General features: G+C 32.3%; 4 protein-coding genes across 5 annotated transcripts; 2 read left to right on the top strand and 2 right to left on the bottom strand.

Moving 5' to 3' along the window:
• Nucleotides 1-8,360: 8,360 nt before the first annotated feature.
• LOC116337835 (solute carrier family 35 member C2) lies at nt 8,361-11,930 on the bottom strand. Of its 2 annotated transcripts, XM_031762762.1 has the most exons (7): nt 11,847-11,891; nt 10,922-11,641; nt 10,581-10,795; nt 10,437-10,509; nt 10,103-10,355; nt 9,856-10,031; nt 8,361-9,741 (listed from the first exon to the last, which is right to left on the bottom strand). In XM_031762762.1, exons 2-7 carry the CDS (start codon nt 11,189-11,191, stop codon nt 9,358-9,360), a joined length of 1,371 nt encoding a protein of 456 aa, XP_031618622.1. In that variant the 5' UTR covers nt 11,192-11,641; nt 11,847-11,891; the 3' UTR covers nt 8,361-9,357. The 2 variants fall into 2 exon arrangements, with proteins under 2 accessions (XP_031618622.1, XP_031618621.1); XM_031762761.1 differs by having other exon boundaries at nt 10,922-11,930.
• Nucleotides 11,931-12,065: 135 nt separating this feature from the next.
• On the top strand, nt 12,066-13,121 carry LOC116337836 (biogenesis of lysosome-related organelles complex 1 subunit 4). Its single transcript, XM_031762763.1, has 3 exons — nt 12,066-12,318; nt 12,384-12,455; nt 12,526-13,121. The coding sequence occupies exons 1-3, from the start codon at nt 12,256-12,258 to the stop codon at nt 12,895-12,897; spliced, it is 507 nt and encodes a 168-aa protein (XP_031618623.1). The 5' UTR covers nt 12,066-12,255; the 3' UTR covers nt 12,898-13,121.
• A 292-nt stretch (nt 13,122-13,413) lies between these two features.
• On the bottom strand, nt 13,414-21,502 carry LOC116337834 (protein Jumonji). Its single transcript, XM_031762760.1, has 5 exons — nt 20,880-21,502; nt 18,946-19,705; nt 14,235-18,848; nt 13,997-14,155; nt 13,414-13,922 (listed from the first exon to the last, which is right to left on the bottom strand). Exons 1-5 carry the CDS (start codon nt 20,960-20,962, stop codon nt 13,632-13,634), a joined length of 5,907 nt encoding a protein of 1,968 aa, XP_031618620.1. The 5' UTR covers nt 20,963-21,502; the 3' UTR covers nt 13,414-13,631.
• Nucleotides 21,503-21,908: 406 nt separating this feature from the next.
• LOC116337487 (ubiquitin carboxyl-terminal hydrolase isozyme L5) lies at nt 21,909-23,399 on the top strand. Its single transcript, XM_031762092.1, has 5 exons — nt 21,909-22,067; nt 22,152-22,215; nt 22,291-22,396; nt 22,463-23,041; nt 23,115-23,399. Exons 1-5 carry the CDS (start codon nt 21,992-21,994, stop codon nt 23,265-23,267), a joined length of 978 nt encoding a protein of 325 aa, XP_031617952.1. The 5' UTR covers nt 21,909-21,991; the 3' UTR covers nt 23,268-23,399.
• The last annotated feature ends 2,682 nt before the right edge of the window (nt 23,400-26,081 follow it).

Genomic DNA, 26,081 nt, shown 5'->3' with positions numbered 1-26,081 from the left:
TTTAATTTGTAAAAGTTGTAACATTTTAGTCGTTTTATTATATTGCATTATTGAATTTATTTTTATTATTATTTTATTATTATGTATTAATTATTATGTATTATTATTATTAATATTTGTTTCAGCCGGTGTATATTTGTATGAGATTGGAGACTTTTTTTTGCGAATCTCGCTAATGAGCGCCATCTGATTTTAGTGTGAATTAGATGCAAAAACTGAATTTAATTCTGTAGCATTGAAATGAAAAAGTGAAAAAACAACAACAATAGCACGGCCACACAGAGCTGTACATCTATGCGTGCTGATGCATACATACACATATACGCTTTCTTCATTCTTTCATTCCATTGCTATACGTATCTCACTGGTCAACAGATCTATGTAGCCATGTTACTGTTGTTGTTTTTTTCTCTTTTTCGATTCAATTCATTGTAACTAAATTGAGTTCAACTATGGAATACAAGATGGCACAGATGAGGGGAATTCGCATTTTGTCTCTTCATAGGCTTAGCCGGTTGATTTGTTTCGATTGTAGATTTATTTATGTTCAGACGCAAGCAATGCAATAGATAAATATTTTGCGCGATGCAAAGTAAATTATAAGTCCCTTTTTGTTTTCATGATGCTTACCCATAAAATGTTCATGCATTTTATTGTGAGCGTTGTTGTTATGGTTTGATTTTTTTCTTTTAAGATAAAATTGAAAAAAAAAACTGACATTTTTGTTGAAACTATATTTTTTTTGTTGAAATAAATCTTATTTTACACGATTTCAATATTAAAAAAAATGTATGCACTTTTTATTCAAACATTTTATTTCGTTTTATTTTTTGAATTAAAGCAAAACACATCTGATTTTTTTGAAAGCGGTGCATAAAGTATTGTGCACACCAAATCCATTGCCGAAACCATTTTTGCAGAATTAACCAATCATAACATAGTACTAACTAAGATTAAAATCATTATTATTATTTTCATCCATACTGTATGGACCACACATATATAGAAAGAGTAAAGAAGCATCAAAATTCATTGGTCAAAATAATGCATAACATTACTTTCATAGTTCTGAATCGTCAAATTACTTTACGATTTAAATCAATTTTGAAGCAATTTTTTTAGCTTCAATTCGCCCGGTGCGAATTTTAGCCCTTCGTCAGCAAAACATCAAACATTTTCTCAGAAAAATTTAATTTGACCACAATTCTAAAAACTCATGGACCAAATGAATGAACAAATATTGACCGAGCAAATTATATACAAAAATCACAAATGACACAGCAACAGAAGAAAATGAATTTCCATTTGCAAAACATTTATGAAATATAGATCCATGGTATCAACGATTTCACATCAATGATATATACATATACTCTGACCACTTTCGAATTTTTAAACTGTTTTTATCCATGAACAAAAACCAAAAAAAATACACTAATAAATCATATAATAATTGAATGGATTAAAATTAAGGTCACCGGAAATGAAACGGCAACATGCATTTTTTTACATGGAGTTTTTGTTGTGATTACAAAAATTTTCTGTTGCCATTTCGTTTTTAACGGAAATTCCGTCACTTTAATTCTAACCTATTCAATTTTGCTTCAGTATAATTTCAATGAAAGTTGCTCGATTATTCATTTCCCCAATAATGTTCTACGACGTAAGTAAGCTCATATATTTTGAATGTGCATCACTTATATAGAGAAAATAAAACAGTACACAGTCCACGAAGATGCGAAATTAGCTCCGACGCAAAAACAGGGTATGCATATTTTGCGATTGAGACACATACATATAAGAAAGAGGAGGAGGCTTATATATATAAACAGAAAGCTTCTTAAACGGCATGGGGTTTAATTCTTGATAAGATCGTCTTATATCGTGTATCTTAAGTCCCCCATCCCACAAATATTATATGGTGATCCGAATTAGGAATTTGACATAAATGGCAATCTCTTTGGACCATTGATACCAATATTGATTTTATTCATACAAACTCTTGAATGTACGCTCAGATGGTTTGACAAAATATCTATGTTTGCAACAAGACTTTCCATTTCGACCAAAAAAATCCAGATGCTTACAGAGAAGCCACAACGCAAATGTAAATAAAATAAAGATATTTTGCGCAAAGTACTATAGTGAGTACATAATTCGTAAAACTCAATGCATATTTAAATGGACAAACAATAACATTATGAATATACTATTCAAAATATTATTCGAAATTTTCGAATTGCATTTGTTTACAATGTATGAATATTTCAGCTATTTGGTTATTTTCATCAATCAATATAAGTCTACCTGCATTCTTATCAAATTCATCAAATTAAAAAAGTTGTACAGACCAGATTACAGAAAGGGCTTATTCTTTTGTTCAAAAAGAAGATTGAAGAACAAAATGTTTAAAAACATATTTTCGATATATCAACTGAACAATAAAAATGCATAACTTTATTCGCACAAAGAATATGATTTTTGCGTAAACTTTTAAAATGATCTAAATCAGCTCGTTATTAAGAGCATACAATACTAATCAAAATGTGTACTCAATGCATTCGTCTATTATCAATGTGATTAATTTTGATTCGAGTTGATTTCGATTTTGAAATAATATTAAAAATCCAAGCCAAACGTGAGAGTTAAGAGAATTCCGACATCAATTCCATTGCCGACGAAATTGTCTTGTTAAAGATGCAAATCAAATAACTCAATATACCGACATTAGATGACATTGTTCATGGTGGAACAAAATTTAGACTAAGACTTTTTCTTTGTTCACGAAACAAAGTGTTGATGAAAGATTTAATAAATGTGAATAAAAGAACAAAATATAATATGTAGTTCTATCGGAATATTAATTTATACAAGTAATATTTAAAGAAAATTGAAAGACAAAAAACAACAGACTAAATTTAAAAAAAAAATCGGAAAGCAAAAGTCAATATTAGGATCAATGAGTAAATATGTAGATTCAATGAACGTGTTTTTGATTCTGTGTTATAATTGAATTCGTTATAATTGTTATTTAAAGCAAAGTAAACATGAGACATGAACATTCTTTTCTTTCCGATCGTTTTTTTTTTTGGTGAAAACAAACATAACTTTTAGATGAATCGATAGAGAAAAGAAGACGTAGCTTTCATGAAATAAAAGAATGAGCTTATTAGAAGCGAATTCATTTCAGTTGATGTTTCAACCAAAATTAAATAGAATACTTAAGGAGGATGAATCATATATACATGAGTGCAACTATGCATAAAAATCGCAAATAATTTTGAAAATTGAACTCTTCTAAAGTTTAATATTGATTGACCTAAAAACTGGTTGGGTCTAATGGTGGCATTTGTCAAACTGCTGCCGTTGAATGGTCAGTTATTTGTTGTAAATACATGTTTTTTTTCTCAATACATCTATTAAAAGTATCTTCCAACATAGGTGACATTCAAGGAAAGGGTAAACTAGTTTGAGCGTAAGAATGATTGTGCTGATTCAATTCAGATTGATGGTGTCGATGTGTATTACATTATTGCAATCAATATAAGACTCAATCTATCTATACAAAAATGCCATTGAAAATGGCTGATCGAATTTTCTTAATGGGAGGGTCATTGATGAAGAAGGCCTCATAAGGGGTAATCCAACCCCTCGGAACCTAGCGTTCAATCCAACACCAGAAATGTCCGATCCTATGATCTTCCAGCAAATAAATTATACTAAGCAATCAATGAAATTATGTTTGCTCCTGGATTTTTGCAAAATGAACAAGTTAAAAATTAAAAATAATTTATTTTTGCCGCCTTTAGAAACAAAATTTATAAGATTTGCGACACTAACACAGTTAATCGTACACTAAACATTTGGTTAAACTATTTTTTTGAATTTTATATTCCTGTAATTTTAAAGATGACGTGCACAATGTACAGTTAACTCTTCTATTTGAATATTGTTTAAAATTTAATGAAACTCGTGTATGATGAGAAGGAAAAACTTTGCGTTTCGAATATCAAATTTCTTTTACCGTAATTAATGCAATTAGTACCGCTAATCTTACAGATTTAACATCTTACGGCTTCCTTGGTTTTTGCGCCCATATATGGTAACGCAGTAAAATCTTTGCATTTGACGAGCAATCTTGGCACCACAATAGAATCCACGTATCGTGCATTGACCTAGTTCGATATCTCTCCCAATAATATTTACTGCAACCATGTCATTTTTATAAAACAAAAATTTGTCAAGAAGAAAAATATTGGTCTCTGATTGAAATGTAGCTAGTTTAAAATTTGCGAAAAGAATACGTTCATAAAATATGTGAATAAACTTGTATGCTGAGATAACCAGATACGTATGTATATATAAATGCATTCGTTCGATGCAATCTATATTTTATTCTCGTAATTATTGTCTCAAATCCATTGCAATATAATAAATTATATATTTCGAAAGGAAGGATGGACAAATAAAAACAATTATTATCATATTTGTCATTTCGTCCCTATTTGCAACAAATTTCTTTGACAATATTTGCTATTCACACGAACGAAACTGTGGAACCTTCCTCACATCATAATTTCATAAATTGACAATGAAATAACCACAACAATTCCAATAAATTTAACACAACAAATGAAAAAAAATGCTCAACACCTCAGATCCGGAGACAGATAACACATATGTCTGATTATTATTTCCCAGTTTCGTTCCCAATATATTCGGGATAAAATCCATCCCGTACTATTGTATAAAATATAATGAAAATTATAGCGTAAAAAATGAAGAAAAAAAAAACCGAAAAATATACAAATAAATACCAAGTGATTCAAGATAATGTGACCATAAATAGCATATCGAAGAAAATAACGGATCGTTAACGCTTGATAGTGATGTGAAAAAAGTTCACTTTGAATGGAGTGAATGTACCGAATAGAGAAAATTGTATCTAAACAAAATCAGCATTAGAAATGCAAGCGAACAAAATTTAAGTGTACATGTTTTGAAAATTTATAATAGTCAATGAAAAAAAAAATATATATGAGAAAAACATTACCAAACAAATGATGTAATGAACATAGACCATTCTCTTTAATTCACTCATCTAGAAACCTTCTTGTTGCGCTGAACGCAATAAAATGTTTTCCTTTGTTTCCGAGCTTATTTTTAACTCAATTTCCCTCCTTTACTTAGGATTTAATATAATCTTCTACGTATAAAATGTGTAAACACAAAACGAGTCAAGAAATATGTTTACTCGCAAAAAAAAGACATAACATACTAGTAGCTCGGACATTTTTATGTACCGAGAAAAATGACTGATGCCATCGTTTAAAGTTGTTTCATTTTTATCACGGTAAAATATCAAATCACCTTAAAATATACCATATGAAATTAAAGTGTGGATGATGAGAAATATTAACGTGTTAAATAACAACAGCAAACATTTGTCACTCATTTTTACTCGTACAGTTTACAAAATGGGCAAGCCTACTGCATAGAGCACAAATCATAAAGAAATACCAGAGAATGTTCTATTTCTTAGCATTTTTTGTCACCTGAAGAACAGTGTGTTCAACCGATATTTTTCTCTTTTGCCAATCATTTTATGTTGGATTTTCTTTTAAATATATCGCGAACAAAGTATGCTCACAGAAAAAAATCCGGATATTTTGAACCCAGAAATCGGTTTAAATCACAGCGGAATGATTTCTGGTTTTAAATTAACCGAAAAACCGAAAAATCGGATAAGATTTAAATTTGAGACTTTCAGTGAGACTTGAATATGTATTTCTCTCACCTATCGGATCCACCTATTCCACAAGATTCATGTCCAGATCATTTCTTCCCACTCACTTTCATACAAGCTCTCATACGATAACATACGGGGATATTATGAGTAGTGAACCGGATGACCTGAGCTGGAAATCGGTCTTGACCCACTTTGAATCAGGTCGAATCCACCTCCTCCACAAGATCCACTACTCATAATATCATCCCGTTCACTACTCATAATATCCCCCTGTGATATCGTATGAGAGTGAGCGCGAAGAAATGATCGGGACATGAATCTTGTGGAAAAGGTGGATCCGACGATCGATTTGAAGATCTTTCCAGTTTTCATTATACAAATAAACTGTGAGAGAAATACATATTCAAGTCGCACTGAAAGTCTCAAATTTAAATCTTATCCGATTTTTCGGTTTTTCGGTTAATTTGAACCCAGAAATCATTCCGCTGTGATTTAAACCGATTTCTGGGTTCAAAATATCCGGATTTTTTTCTGTGAGTGCTTGTCAAATAACATCATAAATATTACACAAATAGTAAACAACAATAAGCTTTTCTTTGGCTATTGAAATATTATTGAAAAAAATAATAATAGTAATAATAATTTTGCAGAACATCCCCCCCGAAAGCACACATTATATTAATAACAATAACAATGATAAGAAATCATTTCTATAATATTCCATGTGCAACATCAGCTTATGAAAAATTCTTCGCATGGAATATATTTTATGGAAATGTATGTGTAAAATGCAAAAGTTACAGAAATCCAGCGGGACTGGACTGGAATTTACAATTTTGAAAATAATAAAAAAAAGAACATAGAAACAAATATTGTGTCAAATTAAGTTATTTATCAAGTCTTTCATTTAAATTTTATTCACTTTACAGTAAATTACAGAAAATGGTTGTCAACATAAAATGGAATTTTGGAACAAAAACAAAAATTTATTGAGAAAAATACATATGATAAAAGAAGTGACATATTTGGAATGCTTTGCTGTGTTTGTGCAAACACTGACATTCTTACGGTGAACGAAGCGAAGCGAAAAATCTTCCAACCATTTTGTTCTTTTTTTTTTGTTTTTTAAAACACACTAAAAAGTTCGTTTGATTCTCTCTATATAAGATTTTGAATGACATTTCACATCATAAATCACAAAATTAAAGATAATGTTTTCTAATTTTATTCCTCTGTTTAAATTTGTGGACAGAAACATTAACAATTTACAAGGCAATTGAAATTTTATCTGATAATAAAATGTAACATTAAATCCAATTGTATGAACTGATTTCAAAAACAAAAAGCAAAATATTTTCGATGAAAAAAAAAACCAATCAGTTAAAAATTACAACAATTTTTTTTAAATGATATTGAATTTTGATGAAATCAAATTGTGTGAATTTTTTTAAGTAATGATAGCAAAAAAAAGAAACGATCATTGCAAATTCAGTGAGTAAATAAAACGAAAGATTAAAAAATAAAGATTGTTTTATTCATATTTAGATTATTACGGCGAGCCACCATACAATGCATAAGACAGCGTCTAATAATTGTACGAATATTCCGAAGAATGTTTGAAATTTTTTTTATTTCTTTGACAGGCAAGTGGAAAATTATCAAGTTAAGGGCTTTCAAGCAATTCGGTTTTTCCTTTCTGTGATTACCGTCTGACCTAATGTTTCCTGTTCCCAAATATCTTTGAAAAGGTCAGTTTAAGCCACATACTTGAAATGTAAGGTAATTTTAACAATTAAACATTTTCAATGGAAAATTTATCTCATTTCAATCTAAATTAATTCAAACTTCACGAATCCGAAAATTGTCGAAAAATATAAAATATTATACACATTTTTTTAATTATTACAAATTATTATTCAGAAATTATCAGAAATACTATTCAGAAATGATTTCCCCAGAAATAGTACACTCCCGCCCAAGCAAAATACCGTTCGACCATGTGAAGTATGGATTCTTGTTGTTTTCAAGACAACATTCATACTCCATTTTATTTGTATAAATTTAAACAATGCCTTTCATTTAAAAGAAGTTATAATTTTTTTTTTTATTTATCATAACAAATACATTTTAAATTCACACAATCACATAAATAATTCTTTTATGAATTTATAATTATTTTCTTAAAACTAAAAACGAAATCATTATCATCAGAAATGTCTATAAAAACTTATTTTGTGGCCATATGCTTATAGCTTCTGAGGTTGTCATTCCAAGGAGAGGAGGCAGAGCCAATTTCGAAAAATTTTCATAAAGAATCTAGAACCGAAATGGTCTTAGTTTTCAAAAAAAAATTAGTTCCATAAAAAGTCTTCGTTAGAAGAATTTTTCAAAATTTACAGCGGATTTATTTCAAATCCATTTTTGAAAGGTGGTAGTTGGATAGTCTCTGTTGAGATGCAGTTCTTAAAATAACAAATTTGAAATGTATCTTCCTAAAAATATGCCTTTTTTGCCAGTAGTTGGAATTAGTGAAACTTTTACATTAGCTCTTAAATAAATATGATAAATAATTAATACAATTTAAATAAAAAAAAGCAACGTAAAACAACCATTTTAAGAGAACTTAAGCATTTATTTTTAAAAAAATGTAAGCGATGATGCTTTTATCGTGATGTTAAGTAGAAGTACTTATAAAAAGTTCACAATATTCATTATCGGAGAACTGTACAAAATATGTTTTCATTTGGAACATACTAAATATTTTAACAAACATACTAATCATCACAGTGAAGATTCTCGAATCAAGATGTCAAATGGAAGAAACTTCGCTCTTTCTCAACACGAAATTTTTCGATTCGATTTGCAAGTTTTATATTTAAATCAATTCACATTCAATGCGACCAACTCAATTTTTCGTGGACTTCCATACAATTTCAATGTTCGATATTTCTGGCAACAAAACAATGCTTGAATTAATAAAAAAAATTAAGAGGAAATTTACTGATTTTTTGTGTTGGTTAAATGCTTTGTCTGAATAATTCATAAACTGCTCTTTTACAAACAAAATGGAATTAGTTTCATTTCAAAAAAAAAAAAAAGTTATCATCCTCTAAGAAGTAAAACATTCTTCTAGAGTTTGGTTAAATCACTTTGGTTGATTATTTTTACATCGAAAAATTTCCTAACGTAGACATTTGTCAAAATACATATATCTATAATGTTTTCAACCGAAAAAAATATAAATGCGTAACTGATAGACAGTTTTAACGTCTGAAGTGATAAAAAATGTTATTCAAAAAGTTGAAAATATTTTATTTTTAAAATTAGTGTATTAGCAAAAACTACAGTGTATATAGAAATATTGAAGATTCCAATGCGAGTTCCAATGCCTATCAATAGAATTATATACACGATAGTAGTCAGACTTCAAAATCTGTGAAATTGTCGTCAAATTTGGAATTTTTAAGTGGACACCAATTTTTTTTATGCTTAATCTAACCAAAAAGAAAAAAAACACGGCAATTTCGATTAATTATCACTTCGGTCGCCATGTAATTGGTTCCCCTAGAAATTATTGATGTAAGGCATTGCCTCTGCATCAATATAATTCATCTACGCATATCACGACGCTTTAAAATGTCAAAAAGCACTTCTGAAGCATTCTGTTGTGTATTTTGTGAGTCATCGGAACCGGAAAGTTCATTGTCGTCGCTGTCCAGCAACGGTGTATTTTGATTGGAATAATAGTTTAATTTTACATTTTGCTTAATAACATTGCCGTTCACATAGTTTACTTGAAGTTGTTGTTCACATGATTTTGAAGCCACACCATCAACCGAAATTAATGGACTTTTTTTAACAATTGTTGTGGTGAAGAATTTATGAATTATGTGACATGTTATTCCACTTAAGCACATCACCAATCCAAACATATTTACGGTTGAGATTTGATCACCATAGAATACAACGGCCAACGCTAATTGGAAAATTTCCTGAAAATGAAAATCAACCAGCGAAAAGTCAAGTAAATTTTTAGTGAAAAGAATTGCAGTCTTATAACCGGCCATGTGCAAATGTTTATATGTTTTATAATATATATTTTTTACCTTAAAAATGCCAGAAATTGAAAGCGTTAAGCTCGAAGTGTATGATAGTAAAAGAAATTCGCTAACTTCCATAGCGAATGCAATAAATGCACCACATGTTACTTTAAGTGCCAATAAAATCATAACGGGCGACCCCGTTTCGGCTGAACCATTGGCCAGTTTCAATAGAGCCTCGCCTACATTCAAAGGGGAGAAAAACAAAACATTTACATTTATGCACTGGGTATCCTTTCAAATATAGACCAACCTTCAAATCCAATGATTAACGGTAATATTGGTAGAATCATCCATGGCTGCATAAAATATATCATATCAATTGGATTATGCAATCCAAGGTTTGATTTTTGCATTATAAGCTGTGCAAACGTCCATCGGATGCCGCTAATCATTGATGCAAAAATGAGAAAAAAGAATCCAAGCGTATTGAATTGTGTTGATTTATAAGTAAACATGCATAGACCGGTAGAAATGAGTACAACTGTCACCATTAACAGCCAACTCTGTTGAAAATTGAGAAAAAAAAAAAACAATTCATTGATTACCAATACGCATTTATCGAAATAGTTATCACTTGAAATTACCTTTTTCTCGAGACCAAAAAGAATGGCAAAGAATAAAATGAAAATAATAGACGTTGATTTGGTCATTGTATATCTAAAATAAATAAAATGCGAAACATGAAATGATATTGTGTAAATCGTGTGATGCATTGTTTGATTGCATACAGTGATATTGTTACAAGCTCAAGACCCCAATTTGAGAAACCAATATCTATTCCGGCCGCCACACCTGTTGGTGCCAATTTTTTGAATGACTTTTTCCAATCGATATGCACGCGAGACTTTCCAGTAATAGACTTATACAGATATCTTATCAGTCCCGCCATGACTAGCTTCAATAATAAATGGTATAGAACAACAGTGAACGGAAAGTGAAAACCCTGTAGAGCAAAATGTTTTTTTTAGCAAGTTAATAAACAGATTTCGTAGTATGCGTGTGTGTTTTTTTTTTGTTCTTAAGCCATAAAATACTGAGTCAATAAAAGAGATAACCGCTTAAATGTTACCTTCAATAAATTCCTTTGGTAGAACGTAAGCCCAATTGATAAGATGAAATATATCAATAACAGCGTTAAAATGCCTGTGGGTGTTTGCATGTTATTATTTTCGTTGATTTTTTTTGGAAAATTAAATTCGTCTGAATCGTTTGTAGGTATAATGGTTACTGTGTCATCATCTAAAGTGTCAGTAAGGTCTTCTTCATCTTCTCCGTCATCTTCTTGATCTGTGTGCACGTTTTGATTGATTGGTATTTGTTTATATCGTGATTCCGTCATTTTCGTGTTGAAATGGACACGTTATCAAGCATTTTATTTCATCATTTCCACCTTCCACACGACACTCACTCGAATGCGTTTCTCCTTTTCGATGAATATTTATATGTATCACTTTCACATAAACATCTGCACCATATGACCATCGACAAAAGAAAAATATGTTGCGTAAATTTTCAAATGTCTTGGTTATTTGTTGTTTTTGATGGTTCTAGACTTTATTGGTTTTTGATTTGTATTTACTTGTTTGTATTTACACTCATATCGTTCACATATGTTTGAATGTCTCACTTTATTATGGTGATTGCCTGTTTTGCATTTGTGTAAATTTATTTACGTGTGCAACGTTTACGAAATTTATCGGTAGATATTATATATTCGTGTATGTAATCGTTTCGATGACTGTCAATTGAACTTGGTTTTGAAATGCTTCAAAATCACCGAATTGTTTATCTTGAAAATAATTTGGAATTTTGTTGTTGTATTGAATTTGAATTACATTGTTTTTTTTTCTTGTTTGCAAAAACGTAGTACCTTTTATTATTGCAAAAAGGTCGATTTTTAAATAGAAACGCTATTTACTATTTGTATTTGCTTTTGATTGTGGTTCAGCTAAACCAATATCACAGATTTTATAAAATTTCACGAAAAATAAAACCTGTTAGCAAACTGAAGTATTTTGATCAGATGTATGCGTAAACTGTGCGATTGCTACATCTACCTTGCACTAAAATCCATCGGTGACGTTGACAACTCTGAATGTTGACACATTCGGTATGTTGAGTATTTCCATCGTCAAATAAAAAACAACGTCTCTGCAACGACACCTTGATGGATGAGTTCAATGAAATGTCAAAATTTAATGTTCATTCAACACACATAAATAATAACATTTTTCGATTTGTATGATTTTTGACATTTTTTTAATTTAATTTTTTTAAAAATGTGTGTTTTTATTTGCGTTATTTTACCGCAGTTATAATCATCATTCGAAATTAGATTCGATTATTATCAATTATTTCACTGTCATCAAAACAAAAATATTTTAAATATTGATATAGTGTAAAATGGTTGAGGAAACAGCGGACGACTATGTAAATTTCTTACGACAAATTGATTTTAGCAAAGAGGTAACTACTTAAACTTAAACTACTTTTCTTAGTTTAGATGAATGAATGTATTACATATATTTCAGATTGGACCAATTTGTACGAATATTGATGAGATATTAATACGAATGGATGAATTCGAATCGTCCATATCAATAGTAAGTCAAATATTTTTCTCATACATTTAATGGAAATGGTAATGGTGTAAAATGTCTATGTATTATATAGATAAAAAATATTTCGGCATCAACATCGATCCCAAATATTATTGAATGTAAAAAGGGGATTCAACAATATTCGGAGAGAATCGATAAGATTCAATTAATGTTAGATCGTATCAACCATGATATAACGGCACTTGAACAAAATATGAACAAAGCAGAAGAGGAGCTTGGCTACAATGATACTGGCATCAAAGGATTCTTCAAACCACTATTAGGAAAAATCGTAAAAACTGAACGAAATCGATCGGAATGTCCACATGACAATGTGTTGACTTATAAACCAGTTGAATCGTTTGCAGCATCCGAGTATTTTGGTGAAACGAGTTCCAATTTTTCAATTGATGGCGAGGAAAATAACGATGAAAAATGTGATTGAAATCGAATGATCTACCTATATGTGTATCAACATGCCAATATTTTGAATCATGTACAAAATTAGTTTCCAGTTTTTAACCCATTGCTCATCTTAGTGCCTTTTGATGGTCTTTTTATGTTGCATTTTTTTCATTTTTATTCGATTTCAAAAACAAAATCTAAGATTGCGGATTTTAACAATAAAAATAAATGTTAACATTGAAGTTGTACAGATTTTACATGCAATAACAGTCGTTCTTCTTCTATTGTTTTTTATTGTGATAAAGAATTCATTTAGATTTCATAAGAAATAAAATGAATCCGAAATATATTTACTTATTAATGAGATAGGATAAATTGATAATTAAAAATTGAACAAAATTCAAGATTTTTTCCGAATTCCTTTTTTTAAAACATTTATACGAAATGTTAGAAAATATACATTAATTGCAACTGTTGTTAATATCCGAAAGGAAACTTACCACCCATCATTTGATTGTATATAATTCCAAAAGTTTAAATAAAAAAAAATAACGAATTTCATTGTTTTTATATATTTGTTTATAAATTCACTTAAATATTGAAATAAACGAAATTTCGACGATAACACAATGGAAATTACGGGCAAATTTATACAATTATAAATATAATTATTAGAATTTTATGAATATTGTTTTAATATTATATACAATCATTTAGCTGAATTTATACAATGATGGCAACTGACATAAGTTGGCGCTACACGGCGCTACACATTTATTTTTTATTCTCAATCTTTTTCTTATGTTGATTTATCTTTTCATTGACTTTGTTAATAAGATCTTCGATTTCTTCTTTTTTATACATAAATAGTAGCTTGCATTGCTTGGCTTGTATGCGATTATTTTTTAAATATTTTACGGCATGGTGTAAACAGTAGATGCTGTCATCGTCACAACGAATCCATGAAATGTACACATTTGCACGACAGATATCACATTCATTTTCCTCTGCTTGTGGCTTTTTTGGTTTGAGTACAATTTTTTCGGTTTGATTAACACCGGAGGCCTATTCAAATGATATAAATAAAGAAAAACGTTTTAATTTAAAACAAAAAAAAAACGTATGTAACAATAAAGTACCTGAATCTCAGATCTTTCTTTAATTTCACGTTCGTACACCTCTTTGAGCATAGGAAGTACAGTTTCCAAAATATCCACGTTAGTTCGAACGTCCGACGCAACCGAAAATAGAAGCTGTTCCAAGGAGAACATTGCTGGTTCACAGCTGTCGTGTATATCCTGAAAAGAAATTTAATCAAGTGTTATGTACCGTTTTAAGTTTATTATTCACAAAATTCATGATTTAGCTGTTAATTACCTTAAAATCTTCTTTTGCTGTTTCTAGCCAAGACATTGGTGCAAAGTATACACTCTCCGATATGGAATATCCGGTGCATATATTGGATGTATAAGCTCGCGGAAATACGACAACGAATTGGCCTGGCTCTTGCTCGGTTCGGCACAGTGAAACGCCACGGTCAGTGAGCATGTGCGGTGGTACCATTGCCGTGTCACACGGAAGCCAAACGGTTTTATTTGACAATGTTGGTACAAGTGATGTGAATGCTGTACGGAAATTGGCACTTTGTTCATTTGGTACGCTGTACCAAATTTTACTACCACCCGTATGTAAGTATTCGATCCATGGCAAACCATGTGGATCACGATACCAACAACAAGCGCTGAACAGCATACCAACATGAAGTGTGGGCACGGTTACACCTGTAATTGGTCCAATCGATCGTAAAATTGAATTATGATTATTAGTAAGAACTTTTAAATTCCATGGATGTTTGCTGCATGTTGAATTCTTTGTTTTTGGTCCAGGTGTTGGAAAACCATATCCCCAACCACTTGAATCAATGGATCCAGAATGCACGCATACATGGCTGTCACGAACAGCGACGTGTCGCCAAAATTCGGTTTCAACTTCACTGGTCGCTGGTTCGGTGTTTCGAAACCATAATGCCATTGTGTTTCTGGCTACTCGGAAGAAGGCGCTCAGCGCCGTACTTTTTCCCTTAACAATGCATTCCATTGAACCGCTATCACCCGATTCATTATCGTCTTCGTCCGATTGCTCTTCAAAGTCAGAGTTTTCATTTGAATTGCTTTCGCTCAATGCACTTCGGTCGGCATTTCGACGGGCTTTTGCCTCACTCTTTGCCCAATCGGCTTCCACACTTTCAAATAATTTCTGACGTTCAGACGGTGAAAGTGTATCATATGGCAACAAATATTTGCAATAAATGTCATCAAGTTTTGTAACACGATCTTGTGCCGATTTTGGTATACACATCTCTTCGGCAACACGAGCCCATTTTTTCTTCTCAATCACCTCTTTGAGGCCGCCCAACTCTTGAACGGTATGATATAATCGAGGTAAATCAACTTCCATGCCACCAATCAATGGTGGTTGATTCAACGTAATACACTGAGTGGCCAAATACTTTTTAATTGCACTGAACTCTTTCACACTGGGACCCCATCGATGCAACATTTTATGCACATACTGATTGTAGGCGGTGAATCTCATGTCATCGGATATTTTACACTCTGGTTTGAATGTCGATGGCGGAATAATACGACATAAACCGAAACGAGCAGCAATTGGTGTAATACGATTTATAAACTCAATTGGATCCTGGAATTCTTTTTCGGTTGGCCGGAATACCGGCGCTTCGACCATCTGAGCTGGATCATCGTAACGCGGAAATGCTGTATTGTTGCTTGGTTGAATGGTTTGCTCGTTTTTTGGACGTTTTGTGCTTTTGGTTTTCTGAGAAAATAGCGATTGATTCGAATTGTGACGTGTTAAATTCGATGCAGACGGTTGATTTGATAATACTATTTCAGTGGGTAGTGTAGATGTACTTGGTTTTGTTAGATCGTTGACCTTTAAACGTGGCTGAACTGTACCAATTGGCACTGATTTGGTACTGGCCATTTCTTTGTTGGCAATTAAATTTTTAACAATTTCATGTATGTTTGCCATTCCCATGCCTTCCGGTATTGGTGTTGCATTCGCACCCATTTGAGATTTAGTCACCAGTTTGGCATGCATGATAACTTTTTGATTGGGGCCTTCGGGTCCTTCAGTGCCCAATTTAACAGCCACTCCTTGAATGAGCTGATCGGATGAATTGCCAACCGAACTATTGCCCATACATTGAAGGGGTATATAGAAAGTATGACCTTCAGAATCAGAGTCTCGTCCATCGTTATCTGATGCGGCCATTGCCTTTACCAAATCACTTTCATTTAATGAAAGTTTCTTTACTTTATCGTTGGCATTTTGTTTTGTCGTTGCAACTACTGTGGCTGCCGATCGATTAGCATCATCGAGACATAGGGACAACGAAAGTTGTTGCTTTTTCGTTTGTTGATCCTTTGGACTTGGTTTACTGATCGGTGTAATGTTGGTCGTTTTAATTGATGTATCATTTTCATTATTTTTTGAATGTGTGGATCCCCGTCGACTGTGTCTACGAAATGGAATAGATGCATGTATTGTGTCCTCTTCTTTGTCAAATGAATAAACACTCGCCTCATTTTCGGGTGAGAATGCACAAAATGTGTTAACCACCGGCGGACTTTTAACAATGCCCTGATCACTTTTTTTCGTATTGTAAACCGGTGTTCGTCTATTATAAATGGGTTTTTTATCTGGTGTCACTGTCACACCTTTCACATTTGGTTTATTTGGTGATGTTTGGGTTTTTACCGCCGAAATCGGTTTGATGCATTCACCTTTTGATTCGTCTACATTTGCATTTGCGTTTGTATTTTGATTTGCTGATGCAGACTTTTTGGAAGCCATTGATTTTTCGGTTACTGTTACATTATCTTTATTGGCAACAATTGGTTTCGATTGATTTGCGGTAAATTGATCTTCTTTTTTCGCAAAAGCAGTCTTAGCCGAGCATTCTCCTTTCGGAAGTAAATTCATTTTACCTTTTACAGGTGTGGTTTGACGTACTTGAACTGATTTACCCTCTTTTGGCGTCTGAGTTCTTACTTTTGTCAATGATGGAACTTCGTCTCTAGCATGGTCTGACTCGCGTTTTGGCGAAGGCGTTGACAGATAATTTATTGGTTTCGGTGGAATTGTCAAATCGATTTCATCATCAAGCGAGTCATTTACGAATGGAACAGCGGTCATTGAGCATTCTGACAACCATTTCTCGATTTGTTCATGGGTCATATTAACCTTGGCCTTTCGCCTATCCTTGTTCGACATTTGATCGCCCAAATAAGACTCAGTTGGTACACCCGGTCCCAATGACGGCTTGTGTATTGAACCACATTTACCAAGGGTGCATTTGGTGTCTATTGGACCTGAACTTTGTGCAAGAGTTACGCTGGCAATGCCGAATATTTTTCCCGATTCTTCTTTGCTCGGCATCAAATCGGCCAAAATCGCTGATATATTTTGTGCCGTTGTTTTGCCAGATGATGATGCTTGAAGTAGATTATTGTTAAAAGCTTCGGCCGTTTTATCTCTAGCATTCCCTCTTATCGATGCCATTTTTATCGGACTCACATTGATTGGCGGACTCAATAGTTGCTTCACACTTTCGGCGGGCATTTTGAATTCGGTTTCATTCAAGTCAATGCTCTTTGGCGGCGACGATGTATTTTTCGTTTTTGTTGTTGGCTCAGTGGTTGTTGATATATTATTTTTACCTGGTGTTGTCATGCTTGAATTTTGGGCCAAAATCGTATTTTGAGCTGTAGTTTCCAATGGTTTGCATTCGAATGAATTATCGGCACTTTTGAATGATGTATCGCGTTTATTCTCCGACCGGTTCTCTTGGTTCAAATCTTTGTTTGTCGGCGTAACAACAATTTTCTTCGGATTTGTTTTGTCTTTTGGCGTTTTTGATTTTCGTTCAAATTTAGTTGCCAATGGTTCGTCATCTGAGTCACTAAAACTTTTTTCCAATTTCGCTTTGCCGCCAGTCTCTGCAATTGGTTCAGATGTTTTACGCTTCTCATCTTTCTGCCCGTTTTCGATAGATTTTTGTGGTGGTTCATGCTTTTCATCTGGCAGCGAACTCGCCTCTTCTCGTTTTGGACGACCTCGTTTAGGCGTGGATGTAAGTTCACGCTTTTCTTTTCCCAAATTTGCTTTCATATCATTTTCCATTTGTTCGGTTTTCTTGACATTTGGCAATTCTGGAAAGCTATCAACGGATAAATCATCATCAAAGTCGCTCAAATTCAACTTTTGACCAATCAGTTCCATATAAATGGCAGCAGCTTCTTTCGTTTTACGCATCGGACGACCGGTTTTTGTTTCATTTTCACTTTGATCGGTTTGTGAAAGATCGGTGAACTCATTACGGCGTTTTCGTTTTACAGCTTTGGTATCCTTTTTACTTTCATGTTGCGACTCATTTTCTGACTTCTCACTGCAAGTTGATTTTACTTGTACTGGTTCGTTTGAAGCGCTTTTGTTTTGCGCCACTTTTTTATTGCCCGAAGGTGTTTTTCTTTTAGATGCTGGCTCCGATGAGCTTACGGATTTTCTATCAACAGATTTATCTATTTCAATCGATTCACCAGACTGATTTCTTCGATTCGAAATTCGCTTTAAATTTCGCTTTGTTTTCTCTTGATGCGTTGCCTTGCCTTTCTTCTTTTCGACCAATGGCAAATCATCGTCGGATGAAAACTCTCCTTCAACCGTTTCATTGGCACGTTTGTTCTTCACATTTTTGCTCTTATTTCCTTTTGGAGTTATAGTATCTTGTTGAATTGCACTTTTTTCTACAGTTTTAAGTGGTTTCGCTTCTGACTTGGGTAGCGAATAGCTCCGTTGTCTCGTTGTTCTGGTACTTTCTTCCATTTCTTCTTCTTTTTCCTTTTCATCCAATTTGGGTGGGATTGAACCAATTGATTTTGTCGTTCGCGTAGCTATCTTTTGACCCTTTTCGAATAAAAGAAAAATTAAAATAAAAATCCAATAAATTAATAATAATAAATTCGATATCGAATTCCATTCGGAGTTTGTCAAAATTACTTACTTTGTTTGTGTCACCTACTTTATTTGGTCGGCCATTTGTAACTTTGGCTGTCTTCTGTGGTTTGATTGTAACAGCTTCTTCATCAGACTGATCATTTCCAATATTGCCACGTAATTTTCGCTTATTTCGACCCCTGGCCGGGTTCTCATTTGATGTTTTATCCACATCATTTTGCTTGAGTTTCGGTGCCTTGATCACTTCGGTTTCTTTGGCCGTTGACGACCGAGTTTTGCATTGCGCTTTATTTTTCGCAATTCGTTGGTCCTGGTATTTTTTCTTCAAGGCTTGAACAGTTTGCTTACGTGATCCAGCCACCACAGTTTCAGCTCTTTTTCTTACGGCAAACGGTATGAATTTCGGTGCATCTGCGTCTGTTTTAACATCCTTCGCAACGTCGATCTTTTCATTTTTCACCTCTGGCCGCTTATCTTCTTGTTTCACATCTTTTGAGCTGCAACTAGTTGCTGTGTTCTCTGTTTTCGGTTTTGCTTGTTTTGGATCCGAATTTTTATTTGTATTGAAAAAATCTAAGTGCGATGGAAGAACAGATGTTCCGCGAAAACAAAGAAATGTTAAAAAGTCCTCTGTGTTTGGCCGCCGATTTGGTAACAATTCCTGTGGCGGATCATGACTAACACCTTCCGGTTTTGCGCTCCCATTTTGCGCCGATTGATTTGCAAGCAAACTGGATGGTACTGTTGATGATGCACTGCCGCCGCCACATGCTTGAGCAAATTTACGCTGTGCTTGAACTTTAGGTCTGGAATTCAAGAAATGAATGCGTTCAAAACGTGTTTTAATAAAAAAAAAAGAAAATCTTTGTAAAAAAAAAGGAATTTTTATCACATTTATTCTTTTTTTAACTTCATTTTGGAGAAATTTCGGTTCCATGAATTTTGTGATGTCAAAAAAAAAACTTGCCATGTAGTAGTAATGTGAGTACTTGATTTTCTTTCTAATTCAAGTGAAATGCATTTCAAAATGCTAAAATATTTTGTATTTGCTTCGATGATTTTTTTTTTAATTTTGCGACCTTAATATATGTGCAGATTTTTCTGTAAATAGAATGATGTCATTTTTGCTTATGCGAATTTGATATATTCATTTGGTATGTATACCGTGCATTAAAACAAGAAAAAAGTAAATGAGTAAAACTGAATAGAAGGAGTTGACCAGATGTGCGCACACTGAAATAAATGGCAAGTTCTAATTTTTGGCGAAAGATTTTGCACACGATAAATGTATGTATGCATCGAAATCAAGCAATGATAGTTTATCTACAGCGTAAGTATCAATTGAATAATAGCATATACTGTTGTATTTATTCGCAAAATCTCTTCACTGTAAACGGTTTGTATATTACGACAAGTGAAATATTTTTACATTGAAATAAAATTGAGTTTTAGCTACTATGACCTCTTTATTCGTGAAAATCGATTAATAATTTATTCTTATATAAATGCAATACCATCACAACGCGGCATCAAATCATAGATTTTATTCATAATTTGTTCGACAGTCATAAGTAGTTCAATGCATCAATAAATGGAACAAATCAGCAACACTTTCTACCAAACAAATGGCAACTAATATCCAAATTAACTTTAATTACAACAAGATTGAATGTTCGATGATAAAAACAAATTCATCGTACAAACGATTACGAAGTCGGGCCCAAAACGACTCGTGATTTTCTTCTTTTAATTTTTATTAAATGTTGATTTACGTGCAAAAGTCCCTCAAAACGAAACAATTACAATTGCATATTTTTGATTCATTGCACCGTTTGAATTATGCACACAGACAGAACATTTGTTTTGCTAATTCTTAAATCGCTCGAATCGCTAACTTTTACAAAAAATACCATTTTTGGTTTATTCTAGAGTCAAGTTTAACTTGAAAATTGTAAACATAAATTTTTGTTTTCAAATCACCTTTTGGGTTGTTCCTGTACAGGACGTGTTTCCTTAACCGGTGGCGGATTTCTTTTACGCTTCCCAACCTTTGAGATCACCATTTTACTGTGTACGAAATTTCGTTTAATGCGACCACTAACTTGTACTAATAATTATTTAATTATTTTATTTATTTTCGTTTTTCGCTGGCAAATTTTAGCGCATACAACATATAATCGAATCGAATCGAGACGGAATAAACGCTACACCGTATTGAAATACAAACACAAACAGAAAACTGGTTACATGTTTGCAAATGATATGGATACTGTCTATATGTGCGCGGCGTTTGTTATTGAATTTGTTGCTACACTCTTTTCTCCTCGATGTTTCGGTGTGTGTTTTTTTTTCGTCTTTTTTTTTTGTGGGATTTTTTTTTTGCGTTTCAATATTCTGCTGATCTACAACTATTTTGATTGCCACACACAAAAAAAAACACTAATATTTTATATTTTTATATTATCACTTATTCACACGACCCGATATTGTTTGTGTCGCTTAGTTGGTGATTTTTAACTCTTCACTGTTTCTCATTCGCTATGCATATACCTTATATTTTTACATATATACGTAGAGATGTCCATGTATGTGCGTGTATGTGTAAGCTTGCAATTTAAATCCTCAGTCGACTGAGATGAAATGTTTAATATTTTACAACAACTGTCAAATTCTACATCGCTCAAATACGCGTTATAAATTCAATGACATTTGCTTAAGTTAAAAACAACTTTCAACTCGAAGCCAACGCCATCTTGTTTGCATTTTGAAATAATTTGTCGTAATTATTCGAAATAATTTATTCATGCGTAAATAACTCATAAAAGATTATTTTTATTTCTATTTATCCAAGATTTTTTGAAAACCTTTTTCCATTTCGCAAAATTGATTTTTATTCTTCTTTCATTTTGCTATAGTAACAAAATGGAGTGAATTTAAAATGCGAAAAGTCTCCACATCCGAACGAACTGTCAAAATAGTACGCATCAAAAAAAAAAAAAATTGTGTACAGGGTTTATATTGTTTGACTCAACAAAAGGCTACTGAAAAGTGTATAGTCACTGTTATTTTTGTCGTAAATCAATTTGTCGAAAATGAGCGATAGTGCTGGAAATTGGTGTTTGATTGAATCCGATCCCGGCGTCTTCACGGAATTAATCAAAGAATTTGGTACTTTAATTTTATATAAAAAATCATTTATTTATCGAATCGAACAGAATGAGGTTATGTATGTTTGTTTTCTGATTGTATTAGGTTGCGAAGGCGTTCAAGTCGAAGAACTATGGACTTTGGATGCGGAACAATTCAAAAATTTATCGTATGTTGAATGCCAAAATGTTTTGAAATGATTTAACAGTTTAATTTGTACATTGATTGATATTTGTAATTGCAGGCCAGTACATGGATTGATATTTTTGTTCAAGTATGTTCAAGATGATGAGCCGGCCGGTTCAGTTGTTCGTGATAATCGGTTGGAAAAGATCTTCTTTGCAAAACAAGTAAATAAATAGAATTCAATTTGATATGTGAACTATTTGATTTGAATGTTAAATCGAAAATTGTAGGTAATTAACAATGCGTGCGCTACACAAGCAATTCTCAGTATTTTGATGAATTGTAGTCATTCCGATTTGAAGCTCGGTTCAACATTGGCGGATTTAAAGGAATTTTGTCAATCGTTCGATGCACAAAATAAAGGTTTAACATTGAGCAATGCATCACAAATTCGCGCCGTTCATAATTCGTTTGCAAGACAAACACTCTTCGAATTGGACAACAAAAAGGCCACCAAAGACGAAGATGTTTTTCATTTCATTGGTTATGTACCAATTGATGGACGTTTATATGAACTAGATGGTTTAAAGGAGGGTCCAATCGATTTGGGTGCCATTCCAGCCAATCAAGATTGGATCGATGTCGTTCGTCCGATCATTCAAAAGCGAATCGATAAATATAGCGAAGGTGAAATTCATTTCAATTTGATGGCACTGGTTTCCGATCGACAACTCATTTACCAACGAAAAATTGACCAAATTCTAAATGGCATTTCGGAAAATGATATGGATACGGATGCGAAACAAGCTGAAGTCGCTCGTTTACGCGGCCTTATCGAAAATGATATTGTGAAAAAGAGACAGTATAAGGTATAAAACTACATTCGATTTACACCATTTCAATGAAAAATCCATTAAATAGAGCAATGCACACTTTTTACAGATTGAAAATATTCGACGTAAGCACAACTATTTGCCGTTCATCGTGGAATTATTGAAAATGTTAGCGGAACAAGGTCAATTATTGCCAATCTATGAAAAAGCCAAGCAACGAGCTATTGAACGGGAACAACAAGCAAACAACAAAGCAAAATGAGAAAAATGATTTTTGAACATCTTCATAAAATGAAATAAAAAAATGATAAAATCATCATGCGTTTACTTTGATCATGTTTGATTCAACATTTATATAATTATATAATAATAAACTATTCTTTTATTGATTTCATTGGATAAATTATGTTTTTTGAATTGCAATTTGTTTGTTTATGGTACTTCTAACTAAATCAGTTTGCAGCAGGGTTGGATATCACATTCGAACAAACAATCTGTTTTGACAGCTAATTGAATCAAGCACATGGTACAATTGAATTATCCGCTGGACTTAATTTGCAAGTTTAATTTCTATCCAAATATGTTATACCGAATAAATTACGAGAAAATTCAATTTTGATTTTTCAATTTTAATACTGCAGATACCAGGATCAATATGTGCCCATAGCCGTGGTCTATTATAGGAATTCCCATATAAATTTTGTGACCGAAAACACTGACGCGCTCCCTGATTGCATTAAATCAAACTAATCTGTCCCAAATTTTTTGTGTTACATCTAACAGATGGCGCTCGCATATTCACAATAACAAAAATTCATTTAAAAAGTCTAAAAAGTACAGAAAAATAATTTAAAAAAGTAACAATAAATAAATTTTAAAACGTTTTTTAATGGAAATTATTTTTCTTTGTAATTTTGTCAGATTTACTGTTCTCAATATTGAAAAATATTAAATTAGAAAAATAAAATGGTTAACATAACCTCACTTTTTTGTCACAATGATAACAAGTTGATTAATTAAAAAATCTACAAAACACCAGAAAATATTTACAAAATAAATGTAAATATATTTTTAAATGTTAATTTAAGTGAACATTAATATCATTTTCATTTTTGTGGGATTGGAATTCAAAATATTCGAACATAAGTAAATCAAAAAGTGTGCAACATAGCCTCACTTTCAATCTCTGTGATTAAAGTACACAAAAAACTAAGACTTTTTTGTTCCGGCACTTTTCAACATGGCGATGTTGGCCATGGCCGGCCTCTAAAAGTCACTTTTCGACTTTTCTCAAGCAACGATTGTAATCGTTGACGATTTCAATCGTTGATCTATATCGTTAACGATTGTAATCGTTGATCTATATCGTTAACGATTGTAGTCAATGTTAATTTCTATATACAATCGTGGACGATTGACTGTTTTGTGTTTTCTAAGGCGACCAATTTGAAAAAAAAAAAAATCGTCCACAATCGCAATCGACGAATTCTCCAAAAAGAAAAATATGTTATCTGTGGATTCGACTCAAGAATCCGAAAAAATGGGTTTCATGTTGATAGCTACAATCTATCTTATGTTGATAGATTGAGTTATGTCATAAACAAACAAACCGAAAACGATTTTAAAGCTTGATATACATCAAGCAATATGACGAACTTATATTCTACGAATGTGTTATAACATCAAAATAACAACTAAATATTTTGAACACCCTAAGGTGGATACAGCACACACAGTGTCGATGTAGATAAGAACAATGGAGACGATTTTGAATTTGCAATCGATTTATCTGACCCGATGTAAGTAAAACATTGCATGATCTTAGTTGAATTGATGGTAATTTGTGGTTATTCTTGCAGCTATAAAGATAAATTTGAGCCACTCGTAAAAGGATGTGAATGTGTAACTTGTCGAGATCATACGAGAGCCTATTTGCAACATTTGGTGCACACGAAAGAACTGTTGCCTTCGATTCTATTAATAATGTAAGAAATATGAAATGATTTTAAATATTTTCTCCATTTCCGAATATATAACGAATCTTATCGATTTTTCTAGCCATAATACACATCACTATTTGGAGTTCTTCAAGGCTATCAGACATAATGTAACTGGTGATACGTTACCTGCACTTCTGGCCTTGATAAGTGAACAACAGATGAAATATGACCTTAAAAATGCTAAACAAAACAAATTGAAAATCTTACAATGAATAAATTTTATTCAGATACCAAATGACCAATAACAAAGCTTGACTGGAAATCGTGGATCTCAGTCTCAAAGAAAATTTAGATACAATAATACGTTACCTGTCCTTCTGGCCTTGATAAGACAACAAAATATGATTTAAAAAATGTTGAAAAAAAGCAAAGCGAGTCTGAAAAGAGCGTTAGTATACTATCGCCATTCAAAAAAAAAATGAAACACTCTGCAAACGATTGAAAGCAAAAACGAATGAATTAAATTGAAAACTTTATTTCGTTTGAAATAAAAATTGTTTAATATGATTCATTAATAAAAAAAATTGTTAATGAATGCCAATTCAATAAAAATTTGCTTACCTACTAGAAATTGTTTTTTTTTTTGTTTTCATATTTTAATCATTTATCAACTAATAGTTTTCTCTTCTATTCGAACGATTAAAAAAAACATTGTCAAAAGCTGTACAAACAAGAGCTGAATAAGTTATGATGCTGTGCGCTCGCTTCTCAATAAATTTGTTTTTGTTTTGTTTCTTCTTTTGTCTAAACAAAATGAAAGTTACTGAAATTGAATTCTTTACCATGCAAAATGAACGATATTCTTAATCATATAAAAATGTATGTGGTTAGTTTTAATAATTTCTTCGCCAATTGTCACTCAATTAATATAACATGAATGATGATAAACGAATTAATTGGAAATAATATAAAGTCCGATGGGATTTAGCTAAAAAATGCAACAATTGATTTTCAACAAAATTAGAATGCTATATGCATACTACGACGAACGAAAAATTAAAAAAAAAAAATTAAACTGAAACGAAAATCCCAATTCTAAGTTTATCTTAAATTAACAAAACAATTGCTCTAGCCTC

The sequence above is a fragment of the Contarinia nasturtii genome, unplaced genomic scaffold (assembly GCF_009176525.2).
Source record: "Contarinia nasturtii isolate CC-2019 unplaced genomic scaffold, AAFC_CNas_1.1 Cnas_scaffold_285, whole genome shotgun sequence".
Lineage (NCBI taxonomy): Eukaryota > Metazoa > Arthropoda > Insecta > Diptera > Cecidomyiidae > Contarinia > Contarinia nasturtii.
This window is presented reverse-complemented; position numbering and strand designations above follow the sequence as displayed.